The 23,558-nt window shown below is 31.3% G+C and overlaps 1 protein-coding gene across 3 annotated transcripts in view; it reads left to right on the top strand.

The window, feature by feature from the left end:
• LOC144845568 (cadherin-23-like) overlaps positions 1–23,558 on the top strand; it is a 47,081-nt gene that overhangs the window by 12,188 nt on the left and 11,335 nt on the right. For all 3 annotated transcript variants that reach the window (XM_078702988.1, XM_078702989.1, XM_078702991.1), the window contains exons 9-49: positions 585–758; positions 907–1,056; positions 1,838–2,064; positions 2,480–2,729; positions 3,278–3,529; positions 3,706–3,957; positions 5,276–5,381; positions 5,845–5,975; positions 6,483–6,607; positions 6,974–7,073; positions 7,412–7,514; positions 7,900–8,138; positions 8,273–8,441; positions 8,593–8,738; positions 9,310–9,628; positions 9,992–10,486; positions 10,742–10,918; positions 11,251–11,504; positions 11,937–12,032; positions 12,441–12,692; positions 12,914–13,042; positions 13,242–13,370; positions 13,795–14,019; positions 14,161–14,382; positions 14,801–14,911; positions 15,058–15,235; positions 16,178–16,311; positions 16,514–16,720; positions 17,030–17,140; positions 17,268–17,387; positions 17,518–17,623; positions 17,849–18,040; positions 18,440–18,552; positions 18,947–19,400; positions 19,567–20,081; positions 20,606–20,725; positions 21,252–21,429; positions 22,010–22,119; positions 22,365–22,505; positions 22,635–22,728; positions 23,309–23,509. In XM_078702988.1, coding sequence (XP_078559114.1) covers positions 585–758; positions 907–1,056; positions 1,838–2,064; positions 2,480–2,729; positions 3,278–3,529; positions 3,706–3,957; positions 5,276–5,381; positions 5,845–5,975; positions 6,483–6,607; positions 6,974–7,073; positions 7,412–7,514; positions 7,900–8,138; positions 8,273–8,441; positions 8,593–8,738; positions 9,310–9,628; positions 9,992–10,486; positions 10,742–10,918; positions 11,251–11,504; positions 11,937–12,032; positions 12,441–12,692; positions 12,914–13,042; positions 13,242–13,370; positions 13,795–14,019; positions 14,161–14,382; positions 14,801–14,911; positions 15,058–15,235; positions 16,178–16,311; positions 16,514–16,720; positions 17,030–17,140; positions 17,268–17,387; positions 17,518–17,623; positions 17,849–18,040; positions 18,440–18,552; positions 18,947–19,400; positions 19,567–20,081; positions 20,606–20,725; positions 21,252–21,429; positions 22,010–22,119; positions 22,365–22,505; positions 22,635–22,728; positions 23,309–23,509 — 7,807 coding nt within the window. The remainder of the gene's footprint in view (positions 1–584; positions 759–906; positions 1,057–1,837; positions 2,065–2,479; positions 2,730–3,277; positions 3,530–3,705; positions 3,958–5,275; positions 5,382–5,844; positions 5,976–6,482; positions 6,608–6,973; positions 7,074–7,411; positions 7,515–7,899; positions 8,139–8,272; positions 8,442–8,592; positions 8,739–9,309; positions 9,629–9,991; positions 10,487–10,741; positions 10,919–11,250; positions 11,505–11,936; positions 12,033–12,440; positions 12,693–12,913; positions 13,043–13,241; positions 13,371–13,794; positions 14,020–14,160; positions 14,383–14,800; positions 14,912–15,057; positions 15,236–16,177; positions 16,312–16,513; positions 16,721–17,029; positions 17,141–17,267; positions 17,388–17,517; positions 17,624–17,848; positions 18,041–18,439; positions 18,553–18,946; positions 19,401–19,566; positions 20,082–20,605; positions 20,726–21,251; positions 21,430–22,009; positions 22,120–22,364; positions 22,506–22,634; positions 22,729–23,308; positions 23,510–23,558) is intronic.

Genomic DNA, 23,558 nt, shown 5'->3' with positions numbered 1-23,558 from the left:
GTGGTGTACAATTAGTCAGTTGAAGCATTTTACAAAGATTATGTATTTGTAAAGACACTATTTGTTAACAGTTTCTGAAAATAATGCATATTATTATAAATATATATATTATTTTAAAACATTAAACCAGGTCATCCCTTGTCTTAAAATGTACATTCTATGGTTAATTACTGATAAAAAGCTAGGCTCAGTTTTGTAGGCCTAGTCTGGCGTTGTTTCGTTACTGAATTAATTGAATTTTGGCAGAATCTGTAAAACAAATCAGGGAAGACCTGGTATTTTCACGATCCCACCAAAAGTGGGTGCATTACAGAAGCAAAATGATCAATCCATGTGCAATGCTTGCTGGTATTTATAGCGGGCCGCTTAAATTAAATTATTAGAGTAAACTTATTTTTCACATTTTAAGACGAAAATTATTATCGCAATAGGCACATGTAGTATTTATTGTTACATAAATTGCAGTTTGTGACCTTAAATTATATCGAAAAAATGCAAGGATATTGTCTTTAAATTTCAAAGAGTGAAAAAACCAGAGTAGATAAAGAAAATAAATGTGTTTTTATTTCAAAATCTGTTTTTAGGCATCTGAAGTAGGTGGTAATGCTACTGTTAAAACCACTTTTTCAATATCGGTAGAGGATGTGAGTGATCAGGCACCTACTTTCAGCAAATCACAATATAATATTTCTATATCAGAATTTGCTCAACATGGGCAACAGTTACCTCTACAGATTGTAGTGAGTGATGCAGATTTGGTAAGTTAACAATGATGATGGCAGTAGTATTTACTTTAACATACTTTATTTCAAATAACTATATTTATTATAACAAAATATTTTACCATTTTAGAACTTAAAATTGTGCAATATTGAAATATTGTATTTGTTTGTATCTTATAATCAGGGAACCAATGCAGATTTCACACTGCGCCTCCATGGCATGTATTCTGAGCTTTTTAGTCCGAATCCACTGCAAGCTACCGGTAGTACAGTGGTTAACCTTACTCTTTTACAATCCATTGATTATGAAAGTAGACAATCATACTCTCTTCAAGTAAGTATACAAATGATTCATAAATAAAAATGATCTGTTATGTTTTTTAAAAGGAAAGTTATAGTTATCTATTATTTGCTTGTGCTTTTAAAAACTGTACATGATGCTGAAACAGCTGCACTGCATTGTTTTGCTTGCTGTCCAGTGCTTAACACTCTCAAGGTGAGAGTGCAATGTCAGGGCACGAGATTCATATTCTCAAAAACCTCAGTACAATGGTCGGGTTGATATGTTAAAGATATATTGTCCTACATTATCTATATTATCCCCTACTCTTTTCAAATGGTGTAAAAAGTTCTTTAACATGCACTATGTACACAGAACAAATGGCGTTTCATCCCATCCGAAGGATGAGGAAATGAGATTAAACCATCTTACCGAGGATGTAATTAGTATGGTACAGATTTGTTCAAACCCATGCCTATCACATGCTAGTCCGATATTATCATTATACCATCACTTTGGTATATACATACGGTCTCTCATCCAGAATGAACATGATTTTTAGAGAAGAGTACAGTTTCAGGAAAATATTTAGAAAATATTCTCACCTAGCTATAAGCTACAATTTGTTGAGTAGAAAAAAAGAAACCTACTTAACCTGTATTTTTTGGCCCGTTACGCCAAGACTACCTTTCTTTTTTATCATAACAGCTTCATTCAATCTCCTATTGCGTCTTAATTAGACAGGAATTAGTATTTAATATAGAATGTAGAGAACTAAACCATATATGAACATTCAAAAAGGAGAATCTGGGACTAACATATTTTTTTCTTACAGATTATTGCTACAGATTCTACCACTGAAACATTAAGTAGTGAAGCATTAATCATGATTAATGTAATCAATGAAAACGATAATACACCAACGTTTGATCCCTCCATAACATACTTTGCTGATCTATATGAAAGTGCTGAGATTGGTTACTTTGTAATAAAGGTCACTGCTATAGACAATGATCTGGAGTCACTTGGTGAGGTCACTTACACATTGAGTGGGTCAGACAGGTATGCACCATAATTTATTCTCAGCTTAAACATTTCAGTGTCAATCAAGGACTTAGGTACTCAAGTTGGAAAAACTCTCTAAGAAGTCCGTCAATGCAGAAGTTGACATAAACTACTTAAAAAAATTTCATAAAAGCATAATGTATTATTTGAAGGTTTGCATGGCGAAATCAAATGTTGATATAAAGTTTGCGGAAAAGAACTGTTGAGTTTCTCGACGTTTCGATCAATATGCTTTGATCATCCTCAGGAGAAACTCAACAGTTCTTTTCAGAACTAATATATGTGGTGTACCGCAAACTTTATATCAATATAAGCATAATGATTATACAGCAAACTAATAATAATATAAATTGTTCCAATACATGTTTATCAGAATGATTTGTTTTTATAAACACTTTGAAAACTCCTGCAGATTTGAGATCAATTCAACAACTGGTGAAATTTCAGTGGAACAGCAACTAGACTACGAAGAGAAACAAAACTATTTATTGACAGTGACTGCAGTAGATGGTGGCATTCCACCTAAGAGCGCATTTAAGAATGTAACAGTGAATGTGATGGATGTCAACGATAATGCTCCACAATTTACAAGGCAATTATATGAGGCTCACATTAATGAAAATGAAATGTATAGTGTTGGAAAAGAAGTTACAATTGTCCGAGTAAGTCATATACAAATACACTTTGTCTTGAGAGTTTGTGATTAAAACTATGGGAAGTGTCTCCAAAATAGTAGGCATTCACTGAATTGTAGCCCCAGCAGCCAAGACCCAAACAGTAGTTTTAACCAGAAACATAGGCAAAGTATATATGTTTTATATTATGGATTAAACACACCTACTGCTATTATTTCTCAATTTATTCCCCACTTCCATCTTAAATTGAATGTCGATGGTCATGTGCCAAGCCATGTAGGTGGTACATGGTAGGGTTTTTATGATAACAAATGTTATCAACTGCATGCTAACATCATGTTAAATGCTATTTGGATATTTAATTGTTTGTTTTATGCAATTTATTTAGTAAAAAACTGCCAAATAGACAGTTCATGTTAACTACCGGGCGCTACTGAGCGCGATGTTGTTATACAATCACTGTATTTGTATTCTGCTTTCAATCTCATTTTTCTGTTTACCTGATAGATTTAATTAACAAGGCTAGGTTTTAAATTTTTGCATTTGGAAAATTAATTCAAACATTTTATTATTAGGCAAATGATCCAGATGTTTCCAACAATTATGTAAGATACTATTTCTTACAAACTTTTTCAAACGGAACTAAAGAAACAACTACATCCATCAACAACTTCATCATAACAACAACCAATGATGGCAATGGATATGTTTACACAATAGATGCCTTAGACTTTGAGGTTACTACTATGAATCCAGTTGTTATGACAGTGGTAGCTGAAGATTCAGCAGGTCTACAAGATTTTGCTTCTATCAATGTATATATTGCTGTGAGTATTTAATTTATATAAATGTATGCAGAAATTTTTTATGGAATATATTATTATTTTAAAAATTAATGAATGCAAAAACAGCTTTATGTAATAATACAAACCTCTTCATTGGCAGCTTCTTTTCCTCATTGGCAGCATTAACTATGTCATGTTTATATTTGTTTTTTACAAAGGATATAAATGATAATACACCAGTATTCGAGCAACCAAGCTATGAAGCAATTGTGCCAGAAAATCTAGCAAATGGAGAGACAGTGTTGGATGTTTCAGCAACAGATAACGATGGTTCTTTGTTTGGAACACCATCAATTCTTTATTCACTGAGGCAACCAAATAGCTTTTTTACAGTAAATGCTGTGTCTGGAAAAATTTCCTCAATAGCAGCCCTTGATGCAGATGGTGAAATGCATACAGTTGTTTTTGAAGTGAGTAAAAATACAACATTCATAACAAAGTTCGAATTCAATTCCAAAGGCAAATGGCAGAAATGGCAATGCTGAAACTCAATGGAAACATAAATAAAAATTAAATTAAATAAATTATTTAAAAAATAAAAAAAGTATTATTGGAAAAAATTAGTTATTATTATACCAGAAAACCTGAAAAGAGACATTGATTATATCAAATGACACAGTTAATGAACTCTGCTTTATACCGCAGTCTCATTACTTGGGTTGCCTACTCTCAATCGGTTGATTGGCTTGCTAAGGCTTCATCCTGTCAGCAGCTACTTAAGTGTGGAATCTATCACGATAGATACTGATTTTCCACTGGAAAATTAGAAATCAAATTCTTGGCGAATTGATCAATAACAGGAAAGCCCCTTTTTATGATTATTAAGTCTGTATCCAACTTCAGTACCGATATGATACGAATAACTTTATTCAAAAAAAAATATAAGTTTAACAATATTAGTTTTTCACACATAAAATTACAACCAACTATATAGATATATAAAAACATTAATACCTAAATGATACAAAAATAACAATATCACTATCATATCAATGTATTAGTTATAAAACTTGCATAAAAAATACGTAGACTAAAAACATTAGGAGATTGATATACTATTGTTCATTTTAAAATGTAATTTACAGATGTCATGGAAACAGATTAATAATAAATAATTTTGAACGATTACCTCACAAAATCTTCATGATTCATGGCATGTTTTAAGATTAGTATACATAATATGGAAAAGTGAGTGTGGCCGAGCGGTTAAAACAGTGGAACCGAAATCCATAGCCATAACATTTGCAAGGGTTCGAGGCTCACTTGCTCCATGGTTCTGGTGGTAGAACAAGTCTTCTCGGATAAGGACTATAAACCGTGGTCCAGTGTACATCTGGCTCATGTGCACTTTAAAGAACCTAGTACATCTTTCGAGACGAGTAGGGGGTTACCCCGGTGTACTAGTTCATTCGTACACACACACACTGTCGTGGACAGACGTATTGGCGCCGTAGTTGGCTGCCGATGTCACAATGGGACCCTTAGTGGAGCAGTAGCCTTCAACTATGAAGTTTGCTCCTTAAAATAGAAGAAGAAGGGAGCCCCTGATAGGGGTTTTTGATTTTAAAAACAGTTGAAAACAGTGATATTCTATGGCAATAAACGCAAGGAAACTGCAAGCTTTGAAATAAGTATCCAAATGTAATTGGCCAATCTATCCCATGAATTACAATGAAAATGTATTTGATTGATTTAAAAATATTTAAATTTGATCCATTTGTTTCATAGGTTGTTGCTATGGATGGAGGTCAAGGTTTAAATCAGATGTCATCTTTTGCTATTGTTACAATTACAGTTACAGATGTGAATGATAATGACCCTGTATTTGAAGATAGTAAGTAATATGAACAAATAAAGATTAAAATGAGAAAGTATCCATTTGAAATTTGATCATTACTTTTTATTATCATATTTACATGAGGTATGAGGTACAAGCATGCGCACATGCAAAATAGGACACAAAGGATGACCATCAATTTAAACAATGTGTGTGATATAACATCCACTATATTACTTCATTTAATTACTATAAAATTTCAACAGTAATCTATATTATTTTTCTACTTCGTCTGGTCTACACACCGTCTCTGAGTCAGAGAAAGTCAGAATGGATAGTACAAAGAAATGACAAAAAATGTTATTATTATTATTATTCTTTCGTCATCTGCTATGATGAGCCTGAAGGTTCTTGTACAGTATTGACATTATACTTTAGACGAATGAATTTATACATATATATAAAATGCACTCAAGAAACAGCTATAATAAGTTGTACTTGCTTTTATCTTTGTTCTTAGATTTAATCACTGTATATTTACCTGAAAATGCAACAGTAGGAGAACAAGTTTACATAGTCACCGTTAATGACAGGGACCAGCTCATCAACAACACAGCTGCAACTTATTCAATTATTGACGGAAATGATGATGTAAAATAATCTTTTATTCATTATTTTATTTATTTAAATTTATTTTTCATAACATTTAAGTTTGTCAAAGGGTCCACTAATAAACATGGATGATTATCATAGCACATTTGAATAGATTTTTGTCATTTGATTCTAGGACTGTGCGTCACATGATATTAAATATCTACTCTATTGAACTCTTTTGTCATCAAGAGTGCAATTTTGTTATAAATAAGAGTGCAACTTTGTTATGTTCCTATTGAATTTTGTTATATGGCGGTTCATGCGCATTAAAGTGGTGAAAGATGTAATGTTATATTTTCACCTTTTATATTTCACCTTATGAAATTATTTGTACCATTGTACTCAAAAATATTCAAAAACATTCATTATGGTTTGCCTAACTTTTTTCGGAGTAATTGTTATAATATCATTGATAATTTATGGTAATTTTTATTGCATGGTATAAAATTCAACATACATTGTGTAAAAAGATACTTTACATTGTGGTTATTGTTGTTTCTATAGGGGCTTTTCATTATTGATTCATTAGTTGGGAATATATCAACTACTGGACGACTGGATTATGAGACTACAACTTTATTTACATTAACAATTCGTGCTGAAGCTATATCATTGCCAGTTCCACCTGCGTAAGTAAATATAATTAAAGTACATTTAAAGCTATATCATTGCCAGTTCCACCTGCGTAAGTAAATATAATTAAAGTACATTTAAAGCTATATCATTGCCAGTTCCACCTGCGTAAGTAAATATAATTAAAGTACATTTAAAGCTATATCATTGCCAGTTCCACCTGCGTAAGTAAATATAATTAAAGTACATTTAAAGCTATATCATTGCCAGTTCCACCTGCGTAAGTAAATATAATTAAAGTACATTTATTGGTTCTTGTGAACATTAAATAGAAAGGTGAAAAAGCTTCACAGTTCAAAATGGAGAATATGGTTGATTCTGTTGCCGTTACTAATATGAACTGTTGTTATTGGTTTTTTTAGGACTGGTATGGCAACAGCTATTGTTGAAATATTCATTCAAGATGTGAATGATAATGCTCCAGTATTCACCAAAGAACAGTACAATTTTGAAGTTTTAGAGGTAATACATTTAACATTTACGGATTTATTTTTTTAATTTTAAGCATGTAAGCATTAGTTTGTAATAAATAATCATAATTTTGTTACTAATTATATAACATTAAATTTATGTTTTTTGTAATTAAATTTTAATAATTTAAGACCATCTTGAATTATACTTTAGAAAATAACACTCATCACGCTTTTCTCACTAATCTACCAAACATAATCAATAGTTATTTCTCGTATATCAAGGATAACGGGATATATCTTGATGAGAGCCAAATTGTCAATTTTGTTATCATTATTATTACTATGACCTACAGTATTTATGTAAATTCCATACATCTTTTTATGCAGAATGTGATGCCAGATACCTCTATTGGTAAAGTATCAGCTACAGATGCAGATTCATTATTAAATGCTGAAATCAAATATTCAATTATTTCTGGCAATGAGAATGGTAAAATGATGTTATTTTTTTCTCCTTATCATTCACCTTTCTGCAGTTTTTTAGTGCATTTCATTTCATTCAACATTTAAAGAGAAATAAACTTATAAATTAACAGAAGTGGATCATAAGCAACATGAAAATAAATATAATAAAATACATAAACATTTCTTAACAAGTGTAGAGACAGACAATGAAAAAATGGAAGTCATACTTCACAGGCGGTTGGTATGTGACGTTTATCTATCAAGAATGTTAAAAATATCAATGCTGTAATTTAATTTTTCCAATATACTTGAGGAATCTTATTTTATATACTTCATTAGCATTCTAAATTTGAAATTTGTATAAGATCTGATAATCTATACCTAATTAGTATATTTTAAATTATTTTCAGAATTATTTACTCTGAGTCCATCTGGAGGTGACTTAGTACTTAGCAAGCATCTAAATCGGGAAGAAAATGCATCGTACATTTTATTTATAAGAGCTGAGGATTTTCATCAGCCTAGTCTGCACACAGAATCTACTGTTATAATCACAGTATTGGATGTAAATGATAATTACCCCATATGGATCCATGACTCTTACTCTGTTAATTTAACCGAGGGAAGTTCCCCTGCTTTATTGTTACAGGTATAGTCATTTGTCAATTTTGTTTTTTCCATGTTTTTTTGTGTTATGATTTTCAGAATCACTACAATATTTTCTCTTTTATCTAAAACCACTTTTCTACCAATCACAATAATCTTGGATGCTATTAATTATAGGTTCAAGCAACTGATTTTGATGAAGGGAAAAATAGTGATCTGGTATACACTCTAAATCCTCCACATGTAGCCTTTTTCATGAATGATAGCACAGGGGAATTGTTTACAGTGACAGAAATTGACAGAGAAGAATCTAGCTTCATCACACTGTTTGTTCATGTTAGAGATAGTAAGTTTTTTGGGGTTATTTTCAAATGTTTACAGAATCTCACTTATAAATGTGATGATCTGGCAGACTAACGCTCCAACTCGTATATGTCTACCTTTAATACTGTTGAATGATTTGTACTGAAAAATTGTATTCTATTTGTGTATTTCAGATGGAGATGTGTCTCGAAGTGCCACAAACTTGGCTGAAATTTCAATTATGGTTATTGACGTCAATGACAATCCTCCAGTATCGTTCCTTTCTGAATTTATCTTTACAGTAAATGAAAATTCGCCAATAGGGACTTCAGTTGGAATGGTAATGATTAAGTTATGTATTAGATAATGTCTTACTTTCTGTCTTTGCGCCTGTCTAGGTAACTCAAACAAAGCAATCAAATAGATATTTTTCCTATAACAGACACTATGTAGTAAATAATCTATGCAATGTATTACTAATACTATTAGTATATTAATTAATTCATTGGTCAAAATCATAATAATATACAAAGCATACAAGGAAAAGATAAAAGTATATAAGAAATATTCAAAAATAAACTTTGAAAATCAGAAAGATATTTTGTTTATATAAATAATATAATAGCATGTTTATAAAAATGTGCATAATGTTTTTATTTGCTCAATTTTTCAAAATCAAAATAAGCCCATAAACTGGAGTGAGAGTAGTAGTACTGTACATTCCTTTGGGGCCCTTAATAGTGGACAATTTTCTGTGTAACAAATGAGGGCTATGTATAATGTTTAACACTACGGCCAATCCCTATTAAAAGGACAATTTGTAATATGTTTTAGTCAGTTGCTTAGGATAAATGCGAAAGAAATTATTTGTATGTTATTTTAAAGCAAATGAATTTTTCTGTTTAATTTAGGTACAAGTTTCAGATATAGACTCTACCTCAAGTTTGTCATTTTTATTCATAAACACATCAATGGAATTTACAATCAATATCACCTCTGGAGAAATTACGACAAAAACCTCCTTAGATCGAGAAACTATCACTGAGTATTCCCTCAAATCATTGGTAAGTGATGGAAAGTACTCTATTGATGTGGCAGTCAAAATCATTGTGATGGATGTTAATGATAATGCACCACAATTTACTCCGGAAATTTATAATGTGTCAGTCGGAGAAAATGCTGCTTCAGGAACGTTGCTTACTGAAGTATCTGCTTCAGATGTTGATGAAGGTAAAGAATGTTAACTTTTTGTTCTATGTTTATTATCTCTTATAAATTAAACTCCTACCAACGCAGAATTAGGAATGCTGCAGATGTAATTTAATAATGAATTTATTTTTCATACAACAACAGATAATAATACATACATCAAGTATAAATAAGAAACACATAACAATAGAAATCTTATTGATTGTAGAATGTCTAAAATGTAAGTAGTATTTACTATCTTAAGATGCAGTTAGTTTATAAACACTTTCAGTTGTGAACAAGACAAAATTATACATCAATGATACTATAAACACTGACATGAGGATACCGTTTATTAATATAGTGTGTATGACATTATTATGTTAACCTGTCATTTTATTCCAGGTGATAACGGTTTAATAACTTACTCAATCATGAATGGCAACATTGGCAATGTATTTAGAATTGACCCTGCAACAGGTCTTTTGTATCTAGCCACCACTCTAGACAGAGAATCAATCTCTACTTATAACCTTAGTATCCAGGCTACAGATGGTGCGATAACAGCAGATCAAATGACAAGTACTGCAGTTGTCATGATTCAAATTCTTGATTTCAATGACAACAAACCTATTTTTACAAATGATATCTACACAACAAATATAGCAGAAACTGTTGCAATGGGTACTACAATTATTCAAGTTGCTGCGAGTGATGCAGATGAAGGTGTAAATGCTGTTATTGCATTTAGTATTATAAATGGAAATGATGATGCAATGTTTATGATTGAGAGTGCAACTGGTGAGATTGTGCGGGGAATTAATGCACTTGATTTTGAATCGGTCAGCTTGCATAGTCTTCTTGTTCAGGCTGCTAATCCGGATGGTCAACAATCAACTGGTAAATAAATGATAAATTGATGATTTTTAGTTTTTATGGGAAATTTCACTGATAATGTAAAGCCATTTTTGTAAACAAATCTCAGAAAATATACACAAAGCCTAAATGTATAACAACAAAAATTTGTCTTCAATTGGCACATATACAACGAGATATATAGAGATGTGTTTATATAATAAGTAAGCAAGATATTTTTTGTTTTTGCTCTTTGCATTCCATTGTTTCTTATGGTTTTAATGTCTTAATTTATTTTAGCAACTGTCCGCATTACTGTCGATGATGTGAATGATGAAGTGCCACTGTTTACCCAAGAACTTTACCAACGACCTGATTTAAGTGAGAATGCTCAAGTGAATGATGTTGTGGTAGTGGTGTCTGCAACAGATTCAGATAGTGGTGATGCTGGTGTTGTCTCATACACCATTGTCAATGGTAATTTATTACACAATCTACACATGAACAACTTGTAGTTTAAATAACAGATTGTTAAACACTTAACTAAAAAGTGTATGTTATTTTAATGGAAGGTTTGCAAATGTTTCTTTTTGTATTTCATTCCTTGATAGCCAAGGTGTTTTCACTTCTTAGGCATATTCCTATTTCAAACATTGTGTATTTCTGCGCGAAACATTTGTTACTATATAAAGCCTTTGATTTCTTAAAGTTGTGTTTATGTATAATGATCAATAGTACTTTGTGGTCATTGCAGTGGATCGCAAGTAGTATCTATTTTGTTATGTTGTAAGTTGTGTATTTTCATGTAGGCAACCAGATGGATATGTTTGGTCTGAACCCGACAAGTGGATCTTTATCATTAAGAAGAAGTCTTGACTATGAAACCAATCGCAATTATACACTGACAGTGGCAGCAACTGATCAGGCACCACCCAGTAATGTTGGATATGCAAAAGTTGAGATTATGATTGTTAATGTGAATGATGAAGTACCAATCTTTGAGAACACAGTTTATACAGCTTATATTAGTGAAAATGTCATGATTGGACATTTAGTTATGCAGGTATGCAAATGTAGTATCCTATTTCTGCAGTTATTCAGACACTTAAATCTCCCTCCTCTAAGTGGAAAAAGTGAAAGTGTAACTTAATCTTTTCAGTGTACTTAATTATGTGATCAATAAAAGCTGAACCCAATTTGTTGCCAGTCAGTTAAACATGGATCCAGCTTGCTAATGGTTATATACCTGCATGTTTTTCATTAATTATACATTTTACCTGTCCCTTTAATTTAATTAAGGAACAGGAACTAGCTAACTTCAAAGACATATATTTACTTACTAAAAGTTAATTTGTCATTTTTCATAAGTAATTAAATGCTAACAACATACAAATAAACGTAACATACTATATATACAAATAACTATCTAGACCTAAAAGTAATATTTGCTGAAATGCTTTTAGCTGTTATAATTGTTTGTTTTTTATGTCTGTAGGTAACAGCAGTGGATGGGGATGGACAGACATCAGTCGTGTATAGCATTGATGCCAATAGTGATGCTAGAAACCTGTTTGAGATAAACCCTGCTACGGTACAATATTTACAATTTCTTGTTAAAAAATGTCTATAACTTGATACTCTATGTACCATATTTGACTATTTTTACTAATGAATTTTGTTAACAATTTATAAAATATTATTGTTTGTTTCATTAAAAAAAAAATCACCATTTATTACCCACAAATAGACTCAGACGACCCAAATTCCATTGGATTCCTAAATTAATTGTCATGTTTTCAGCCTCTATTGGTCTAACAACCCTACTAGTTAAATCAATTATGTAAACCACCACAAGAGTGGCCCTATGTCCCAATTGAGCAAAAGAGGTCTAGCTATTGTTTGATATAAGTTAATAATAATTTTTTATTTTTAATGCCAATACAAATATGTGATTGTTTCCTATCCTAAGTAATATGTATGTATTTGTATTTCTTTTTAGGGTGAAATTACAACTATTGCCCTTCTTGACAGAGAAGCTAGTTCAGATATATCATTTACAATCTTTGCATCTGATGGTATAGAGAGAGGCTCAGCTTTATTTAAAGTAATACTCCTTGACGTGAATGATAACAAGCCTATGTTTAATGTTGGTTCCCAAACCGTTGCAGAAGTGATGGAGAATTGCCCAGTTGGTAGTCTTGTTGTTTCCTTCATAGCAACAGACAAAGATCAAATTGGTCCAAATTCACAGGTTTGTTTCAATTTGTTATATCTGATTAATTATTAAAACACGCATTGACATTTGATTGGTTAATTTGTATCACATGCTATAGGTTAATTAGTTCTATGAGAAAGTTTTACTGGTTGTATTACATGGCCAGCTTTTTATTTCAATCAAAAACTAAACTAAACACTAAACAATAATACAGTATAGTACTTCATATATTTATTACAATTATCTTTTGTTTGTAGATTTTGTATAATTTTGTAAGTGGGAATGAAGATGACTTTTTTAGTTTATCAGTTTTAACTAATGACTGGGTTCAAATTAATACAACATCTGAAATTGATAGAGAAACAAAATCAACCTTTTTACTGAATGTAAGTACTGTATATCAGAATTTTAAATATAACACTATAACTTCCATCTTATACATTTTTTAAAATGTTTATTTATTTAATATATTTTAATTGGTTTCCTTGATTTGCAGTATTAAATATTGTTTTCACCGACACACAAGATAAGCGTGATAAAAATGTATCCAAATAAAATAAATAATGTTTATTAATATTTGTTTAGGTATCTGCTTCAGACAGAGGGATCCCTTCAATGCAAAATTTCTTATTGATAACAGTTTCAGTTCAGGATGTAAATGATAATGCTCCAGAGTTTACTGTCAAGGAATATATTACTGCTAGCATTCAAGAGGTATATATGGTTTTTTTTTCAACAACCACTCTGTTTTCATAGGCTTTACATTGTTTCTTCCAGTGGATGCACTAGATTTTAAATGAAAAAAGAGCAACACTGATGTTTTCTTAATAGCCTTATAAACCTGTAGTATGTGTGTAACTGACCAACAATACCAGACCATACATATTAGAAATTTATACTCTAAATTCTGTAGTAAATAAATGTAATATAGTGTAGTGTACTTATAATTTGTTTGATTTGCCTGAATAAGAAGGCAACCTTCTTGACTGAATAGACCTGTCCTTCCCTCTCCTTTGACTTCTTGAATTTGAGTCTCAACTAATTTAACATAATTTACGTCTATATAAACCTGTTCATTTGTTAATTTTTTAAAAATGTCTTTCTCATACGTTTCTTGATTCTTAAATTTCTTTTATAGAACTCTTTGGCCAATGAATTTGTGGTCCAGGTGCAAGCATCCGATGCCGATAGTGTTGGGAATGGTGACATTCGATATGATATCACTGAAGGAAATCCTGGTGTGTTTACTATAGATGCAGTTTCGGGTAACATCACAACAACTTATATCAACTTGGATCGAGAAGTTGAAGCATTGTATAATCTTACTGTTACTGCTACAGATCTTGGCAAACCACCAATGCAGGTTAGATACTTAGATACATATTTTTATGTTTGCAAAAGACAAATCCGTAAATAATGCTGCGTTATTTATTAAGTGTTACATTGATGTACCTTTTCCAAGATTTTACATTGATGTCACATGGAATATATGTTTGACTTTTAGGCTTCAACTTATGTAATCATATCTATTTTGGATGACAATGATAATGCACCTGTATTTGAACCAGCCAGCCAATCAGTCACTATTGCTGAGGGTCCCTCATCTGTTGGGGTTGTGGTTGCTATGATGATGGCAAATGATCCAGATTTTGGAAGCAATGGAGATGTTGAATACTCAATCAATGAAGGAAACATTGACAATTTGTTTATTATTAACTCTACAACGGTAAGAAAAAAATATATTCTAGAAAAAAACATTAATTCATTTTAGTATTTAGTATTTTTAGAAATGATAGAAAACACCAAAAAAGTCATACAGCAACCTTACATAATCAATCATTCCATTTGTAAAGCACCCATCCAATAAACATTGCTCATAGAGCTGTCAACTTAAACTGTCCAAAGATTTCGATTACCTATATGATTGTTCCAAAGCCTAGGCCCTATGGTACTGAACCCAAGCTATGTTTTCTCCTTCTCTATTATTATTATATTATATATTTAAAAAGTAGTGTTACATGATCATATTATTTTTTGGCACATTTCACCAAGCAAGCTACCCAATTTTGGAACATCTGTAGATGCCTAACTTACATCCGATTTTATGAAAAAATAATAATTATGAGCAATGTTGATTATTTTAGGGATTAATAAAAACAATAAAGGCTCTTGATAGAGAAATCACTGAACAGTATCTACTTATAGTCACAGCAACTGATCAAAGTGATAAAAACAGACAAACTGGCACGACAACTGTAAGTAAATAACATAAATAAAATAAATTACATTTGATAATCTTCCACTTGACATCTTCCAAGATTTGATATTAGTAAATGCCTATATAAAATGTGATGGTTAGAAGGTTAATCATTTGATATACAATTTTTCATAATGTTTTTAGCTAACAGTGGAAGTAGAGGACATCAATGATGTTTTCCCAACATTTCCCTCCTCATTTGTTGGTCCTTTCGTCATTCCCGAAGGACGGTCTGGTGAATACCTGGGAACATACACTGCCCAAGATGCAGATCTTGGACTCGGTGGAAGCATTCTTTATTCATTGGGGAATGAATCGACAGGTAATTAATTAATCAAATCCAAGAAAAGGATGTTGATAATTTATGCGATTGATTCACCACAACAAAAATTACAGAAAAATACAAAACAATATAAAGTAAACAAATGCCAAGGATTGTCAGAAGCAAACTAAATAGCAATTTATAATCGCGTCGAGCATAGCTCATTGGCGAAAGTTCATTATTTTTTTGTATCAATGTATGAAAAAATGTCTCTGGGGCCAATAAACTATGCTCGACTCAAGTATGAGATCATGTTCCGAATATGAGCACTGTTTCCCTAATTTTATATTGTTTTTTTCAAAACAGTACAAAGGTCATATGAAAGAAAGTTTCATTGGATACTGTAAAAGTTAATACAAATAAACAATATTATTGTAAATTAATATTGTATTATTTCTAAACGAAAGGTCCTTTTTGAAGCAATATTCATCATTATCTATTCCGAAAATGATTGACAAGTGGATACCCCTTCCAGAAATCGACAATATAATTTTTGTAATGCCATACCAGAGTGGCTTATTACTTTAGAACATGATATTAAGAAATGCTTCAATATAGTCAATTTCGCCGTCGTGGCAGAAATGGCAGTTTTTATTTTCTGCAATTCCTGTTTTGTGAAGAAAATTCTAGTCAAATAACAATTTTGTAAAATCTTCCAATTTGTACAATAAGTAGGTTTTTCCATATACTATTCCAATTCAAAGGTAATTTATTATTCCAAAACAGTTGTGATATTGGTTGGACAAAGATATAAATATTAAAATGTAATAGTTTTTAAGTAACAACCTTATAACGAATTTGTAATTATTTTTTTATTAGGACGTAGTGGTGTTGATGAGGATACAAATTTATTTATTATAATGTAGTAAATAGTATTTAATCTAAGACAAAACAAAAAATATTTGCAATAATTAACAAATACAATCTATCTATATTTTTCAGATACATTCAGTATCAATACTATAACAGGTATACTATCAATAAAAGGGAATGTAGTTCTGGATTATGAGATGAAGAATGAATACAATATCACCATCTTGGCAGCAGACATGGGAAGCCCTTCACTAGTTGGCATGGTACATTCTTCTTTATAATTAATTATAGAATTTGAATATTTAAATATTTTATGTGCCGTTTATTTAGTTTAATTGCATTGCAATGTTCCAATCAATGGTTCTTTTACATATTTGTTTGTAATTATTTTGGAAATCTTGTGTGATGCCACTGAAGATTAATGGCCAACTGAAAACGAAAGTTAAACAATTTAATTTATTTTAGATGATATTAAATGTTCAAGTAATGGATCAAAATGACAACAGTCCAGTGTTCAACAACCTTCCATATCAAGTCAGTGTTGCAGAAAATGAAAGTGTAGGTGCTAGCATCTTTCAAGTTGAGGCATACGATATTGACAGTGAAGAATTTCAACCAATCAGATTGAGTATACTTGAGGGAAATACTAATGGTGCATTTATAATGGATGAGGTATAATTTTCAATTATTAAGAATTACTAATTATACATTTATAAATAAACAATATATGTAATTATTTTATATTGGATATGAATATGAATATTGAATATTTCTTTTATGATGATACCTGTAGTTCACAAAATCCCAATATATATATATTTGATAATTAAAACAATATTAGAATAATACTAAATACAGGTTCATGTTTTGAGCTGCTTCTGAAAATTCCAAATAAGCTGTCTAATTAAGTGAAATTCCCCATCCCATTTTAATTTACGGCCCAGTGTACAGGCCTGAATATATTGTTATTCAATCTTTTAGATGAATGGAGAGATATTTGTCAACAGAAGTTTGGATAGCGAGACTCAAAGTTTATATGAACTTGTGATTACTGCTACAGATAACTTGAACAACCTAGGAGACAGTAGAACGGTAAATATACAGTATAGTTATTCTTGATTACTATAACATTTAGGTTCTCTCAAGTATGTTTTCAGTACATTGACACATCATCTCTATCATTAAACATTTATGTTTAATTCCTAATGTTTAATTTCAGACAACTACAACAGTAACAATCACAGTATTGGACATAAATGAGTTACCACTTGAGTTTTCCACATTACTCTATTATGGGCAAATACAAGAGGGCCAGCCAAGTGGTACATTAATTGAAATGGTAAGTACTAGAAAATATTGGTTTATTATGATAATTTCTAAACAAAATGTGCAGTAATAAAATTTCAAAAGTTGGAATGAAATTTGTATTCAGTTTCTATATCTAAACCAAAATTATGTTTTTAAAATAGCTTACAGCAATCAGTGCCTTAGATGGAGATACAGGTTCAAGTAATGATATTACTTATGCTTTACTGGGTCGAGGCTCCTCATTTTTCAGTATTGATCAAAAAACAGGTAATGGTGTTGTTAAAATCACTTTATTAATTTATTGAATAGAATACATCTTTATTTAGTTTTAAAATAATCATCAGCTTTTTTAGAGATTAAAGTTTGGAATATTGTTACACCATAGTGTGCAGAAAGATAGAAGCAACTACTATACAAATATAGATTTACTGAAATATGCAGTGATTTGCGATTGATGGGTTTTATTATTGTTTTATTGATTAATCTATTCAGGTATAATTACAACTTCCTCTGTGTTGGATTATGAAGAAGAAGCATCTTACTATTTTAATGTACAAGCAATACAAAGTGGAGGTGATTTAGCTTATGCTACTATCAATATAACTGTTACCAATGTAAATGATGAAGTTCCTGTATTCTCTCAAGATGTTCTTAATGTAACTATTGCTGAAAATGCCATTCAAGGTAAAATGACATTACCTAAATTTTTAGCGATAAAATATTTACTCTTTGATTACTAAGATGTTTTCGATTATTATTTATACTGTTGTTACTAAGTTTTTATTTTTTGCCTTAGTAATTTATTGCCATACTATATTTTATGAACATAATTTTATTTCCTCACTATCTTCTTACTCTTCTTAAATAGATTGTTACATGTTATTATCTTGGAGTCATTTAAGATAAAATATGTTATCTTTTCTATATTGAAAATCTTGTTATGAAGTACAATAGGCCAGTTGATTGGCTGTTAGTCATGTGGTCCATCACAAAATGTGTATTGATTTTATTCAAATTAATTTCATCAACTCTCTCATTTCAGGTTCTAAATAAATAAACTTTTAAGTATATATTTTATTTTAGGTACAAATGTTATTCAGCTATTTGCAAGCGATCCTGATGGTTACTCTTTGACCTTCAAACTTGACAGTGGTGCATTGGATAAGTTCACTATTGACTCAAATGGTATCATTAAGGTAAGGTATTTTTCTTTTCTTTTTTTATTTTTTTTTTTCAGTTTTGTAAGCAGATTTCCACAAAATTCAAAGACCACAGGTCAGATAAAGTAAATGAGGGTAATAGTAGTTTTACCTTAGTAATGGCGTGTGGTGCAGTGTGCAATTGTGGGGTTGAATCCAAACACTCGTCTCCAAAAATGAACTTCCATCGTGAAACCAGTCATAACATTCATTCTTCGTGGCATAAGTAAAAAATAGGTGGCGCTGTTGTATTTCAAAAGCAATACAGTAAGTATAATTGCACACCATGTGACCCACAATCGTCCAATGAAATGACAGGATTTTATTTAGGTGTTATATAATATTGTTTACTACATCTGTATTTTACAAATCACATATTTAATTTTGTTAGGTTGCCAATCCTCTTGACTTTGAACAACAACAAATTTACAACCTGATTGTTTCGGCTTCCGATATTGGGGTTTCACCTCAAACAGGATACACAATGGTTAACCTCTATGTTCTGGACGTCAATGACAGCCCTCCAAGATTTACATCTGTTATTAGTAATTACGTCATCCAGGAAAACTCAGCGGCCCAGATGTTGATTGGTACTGTCTATGCTGAGGATGATGATACAAACTCAAACATCTCCTACTCAATTGTGTCTATAACTGCATTTGATGGTAACAGTAACTTAATATCAGATACAAGTATGTTTCAGGATTTTGTACATCTAGAATCTCTTACAGGTGATATTTATGCAAATGAGGGTATAGATCGCGAGATTGCTGTACGCTTGGAAATAACTGTGGAAGCCAAGGATCTAGAAACTCTTATTGCTCCAAGTACTTCTGACCCTAACGGTAATAACTGTTATTTCATTTTTACTTTCTCTTTGTAAAAGAATAGTGTATTTAAATTTGTCTACAACACTACAGTAGTTTGGTTTATCTAGCTTAAGAGATATCTGTTCATGCTCAGTAATTATTTTAATTTTTTTATTTATTGATTTTAATGTTTAATTTGCAGCTGTTGTGCGTATTGAAATCAGTGATGAAAATGATAATGCACCAATGTTTGCCAGCCCCATTGTAACTGAGAGTGTTACAGAGGGTACTCCAGTTGGTAATGTCATCCTGAACATTATGGCCTATGATCCTGATGCTGATATAAATGGTCAAGTTATGTACACTTTATTAAACAAAACAGATATTATAGTAATTCACAACACAACTGGTCAAGTAACTCTTAACCAAGAATTAGACAGAGAATCGAATGAGAAATTAGTCTTTTTGATCCAAGCATCAGATGGTGGTGTTCCAACCCTACTAGGAATGCTACAGTTTGATCTGCTGATTCTTGACATCAATGACAACAATCCAGTGTTTAATGAGACAGAATATCATGTTAGAATTTCTGAGAATGTAATGGTCAGTGCCCCTGTTTTACAAGTGAAAGCTGATGATATTGATGAAGGAAACTTTGGAATGGTTGAATATAGCTTGTCCGGAGGTCAAGGCAAATTTAGCATTGATAAAATGACTGTATGTACCTTCTTTTTATTCAGCCATTGTATCTTTGTTTATATTATTTTAAATAAGAAAGTTATTTTTACATTTTAACCCTTTGAAGATGTGAGGTTTCTACTCCAAGTGACTGAGGCTAAATAAGGAATTTTTAATAGGTTTAGGAAAAATGCAAAATACATTTTATGACTGTAACTTTCTGCAATTGTTTGTTTTGTTGTTATGTGAAATGTTTTGGCCTTCTGAAATTTTTTTTTTACCTAGGTCAAAGGTCAAATGCTCATAAAGTGCAATTCAGTGACCCCAAAATGTCGACCCGTACATATACGGGCCTCGCGTCCTGAGACAGTAAATTACCCCGTATGGAATATGGGCCACGTCTTCAAAGGGTTAATTTTATTGAAATTAATAAAATTAAGACCACTTTCAGGATAGCTTTTAGTGGCACAATATATTATAGTTTTATATTCCAATCTGATCAACAGTTAACCATCAACTATTATGCCTTTTCACTCACGCTTTTTAAAATATTTTCTTGACAGGGTCAAATAATTGTTTCAGCTCCATTAGATAGGGAGAATGAAGCTGTGTATACTCTCACTGTGACAGCAAGAGATAATCCATCTGGTTCAGCCAATAACAGACGGGAGAGTTCGACACAGGTATGAAAGAATCCTTTTGCACTATACATAGTCAATAGAAGGTTGACTATACTATACTAATCTATACTCTATTTTCGAGTCACAAAAGCAAATCGTTTTGATTCAAACTCTGTCTCAGATATGCACCCTACCTGTCTCAGATGATATGTACCTTACCAACCCTGCCACATACTGTAAATGAATCGGTGAAAACCCTTTTACATGTCCTGCTGTTTGGTGGCAAAAAAGGGAGAATTTACATGATCATTGAAAGCAAACAAAACAACATCAATATATAATATAGATCAGGAGAACTGCATCATTGCCATAATGCAGAGCACCTATATGTTTTTTTCAATAATGTTTTGATCACAGTAGTATGACAGGTAAATAAATAATGGACTCTGGAAATATCAGTTTAATAATGTCTCCCAAATATAATATTAGGGTTATTAACATTATTGTTATACCAGATACTCAATATAATACAATTACTTTCATTTTTAAATTTGCTCAATCCTAACTTTTCATTTCTTTCTTCCCAAAGGTTATTGTTACTGTAGATGATGTCAATGAGTTTCCACCACTGCCATCAATGGACCACTATATATTTGATATCCAGGAAAACTTACCTGCTTCTACTCTTATTGGTCACATAGAAGCAATTGATCCAGATGATTCTCAAAGCCAATTGACATTTTCAATAATAGATACAACATATCAAGGTGATCATTTACTATATAACATTAGTAATTATAATATTAATAGACATCTGTTAAAGGACAACTTTACCGTAAATTGCTATATGTGTTTCTTCAAATAACAGACTAAACATTATGGCAAAGCCTAAATACAGGTCAAATTAGCAATTGAAATGACGGGTACCCATCTCCAGTATGTTAACAACAGTGAAAATTCATGAGGTAGATTTTGTTAAGCACACTTGGCGCCACAGCAATTTACGGCGATGACTGTACAGCAAGCACGCACAGCGAAATCGTAAATCTCACAATTGTTCGGAAATCATATGTATATCACTAATATGTTGTCAAAATATGGTTCTCGGTAAAGTAGTCCTTTAAGAAAGGGAATGAGAATATTTAATTTTTTGTATAAAGAAATATCTAACACTAACAATATAAAGATGTGGGACGGTGGGCATGCATGGACTATATCAGAAGCTGTTGGATTCCTTTATCTAGTCAAATAGTATGTTTACATAGTAATGATTTTTACATATGCTTGCTTAATTACCATAAACAATTTTGTATTACAACAAGTAATTCCTTTTTTTTTGTTTTACAGATTTTCAATCTTTATTAAGAATCAACTCATCTACAGGAGAATTATTCACACTTGTTTCATTGGATAGAGAGTCATTAATCTATCCAAGTAGCATAACATTGACAGTTAATGTAAGGAAATGTATTACAATATGAAATTGTACACCCATCATCAAATCATAAACATGATAAACAGGTTTTTAAGCTTTAAACCTGTCTAAATATTGTAATATTCATTCAATCAATTTCTCACAGATAACAATAAAAAGAAAAAGTCACTACTAAAAAGATGACCATATGCATGTATTTCATCATCATGTTATTGAATAACATGCTAGCATTCCACACATATAATTAAAAATGTTTTTTTTTTTAAGATTTCTGATAATGGTGTACCACAGATGTCTTCACAAGCTCTTGTTGATGTTATCATAGGTGATGTCAACGACAATAACCCAACATTTACTTTATCTGTTTATTATGCAAATATTTCTGAAGATTCTTCAATTGACAATGTGGTAATTATTATTGTTACTATTGTAAAATCATACAACATGAAATATGATAAAGAGCATGCATTAGAAACACATTTCAGAGATACATTATTGATGCAACTATTGTAGTTACCCACTTTTTTTTTGTTTTAGGTTGCTCGAGTTACAGCAATAGATGCTGATCAAAATAGTGAGCTTTCCTACAGTATAACATCTGGAAACATCAATGGTACTTTTAAAATACTCTGTAAGTTTGCAATTAATTTATTTTACAGTCTTATCTATTTTCTATATATTTGATTTGACAAAATCCCGTTTAATCAACACAATATGTACACAACTAAGATTTCAGTTCAAAACTAAAAATGTCAATATAAGGATGAGATTGGATAAACTAAGCTACTTATATTAAACAAAATTCAGGTACTCCAGCCGACGATAAACCATCTCGGCCCCGCCGCGTCAAGTTGGCCCAACAGCAACTCAGACCTTCCTTCCATATATGGAATCACAAACAAATGGTTAGGTTAAGATAACTGATAAGTGTTAGCATAGGGTTTTAAAAGCGACATTTCAAGTAAATAAATAGACTAGGAACAAATTTGTTTTAATCATTTGCAAATGTAAGTCACGCTGAATTGTTTTTCCACACCTGCAATTCTACTTGCTGACACTAACCAAAACAGAATTTATGGGTATAGTTTGGTGGTGTTAAGCTTTAATGCTCTTCCTTCTTTTATTTTTGCCATAATGTTATATTGTGTCTAAAGTTTTTGCTGATATACAAACTACATTGTATAAAACAAAAAAAACTTGTTATTTTATAGCTGACAGTGGTTTCGTCATAACAGCAAAGAATCTTGATTTTGAGTCAATAAGAGCATTTAGCCTACATATTGAAGCAGATGATGGTGGTGGACGTGTTGGCTCTACTATACTTGACATCAGTGTACAAGATGTCAATGATCATTCACCAGTCTTTCTAAATGCTCCATATGCATTTTTTGTTGCAGAAAATGTTACAATAGGTATGAACAGAAAAGTTTTTAGTTTTTACTACACATTCTTCATTATGAC

Source organism: Antedon bifida, chromosome 6 (assembly GCF_963402885.1).
Source record: "Antedon bifida chromosome 6, ecAntBifi1.1, whole genome shotgun sequence".
In the NCBI taxonomy this organism is placed as follows: Eukaryota; Metazoa; Echinodermata; class Crinoidea; order Comatulida; family Antedonidae; genus Antedon; species Antedon bifida.
The sequence above is the reverse complement of the archived record's forward strand: the minus strand, read 5'-3'. Positions and strand labels throughout refer to the sequence as shown.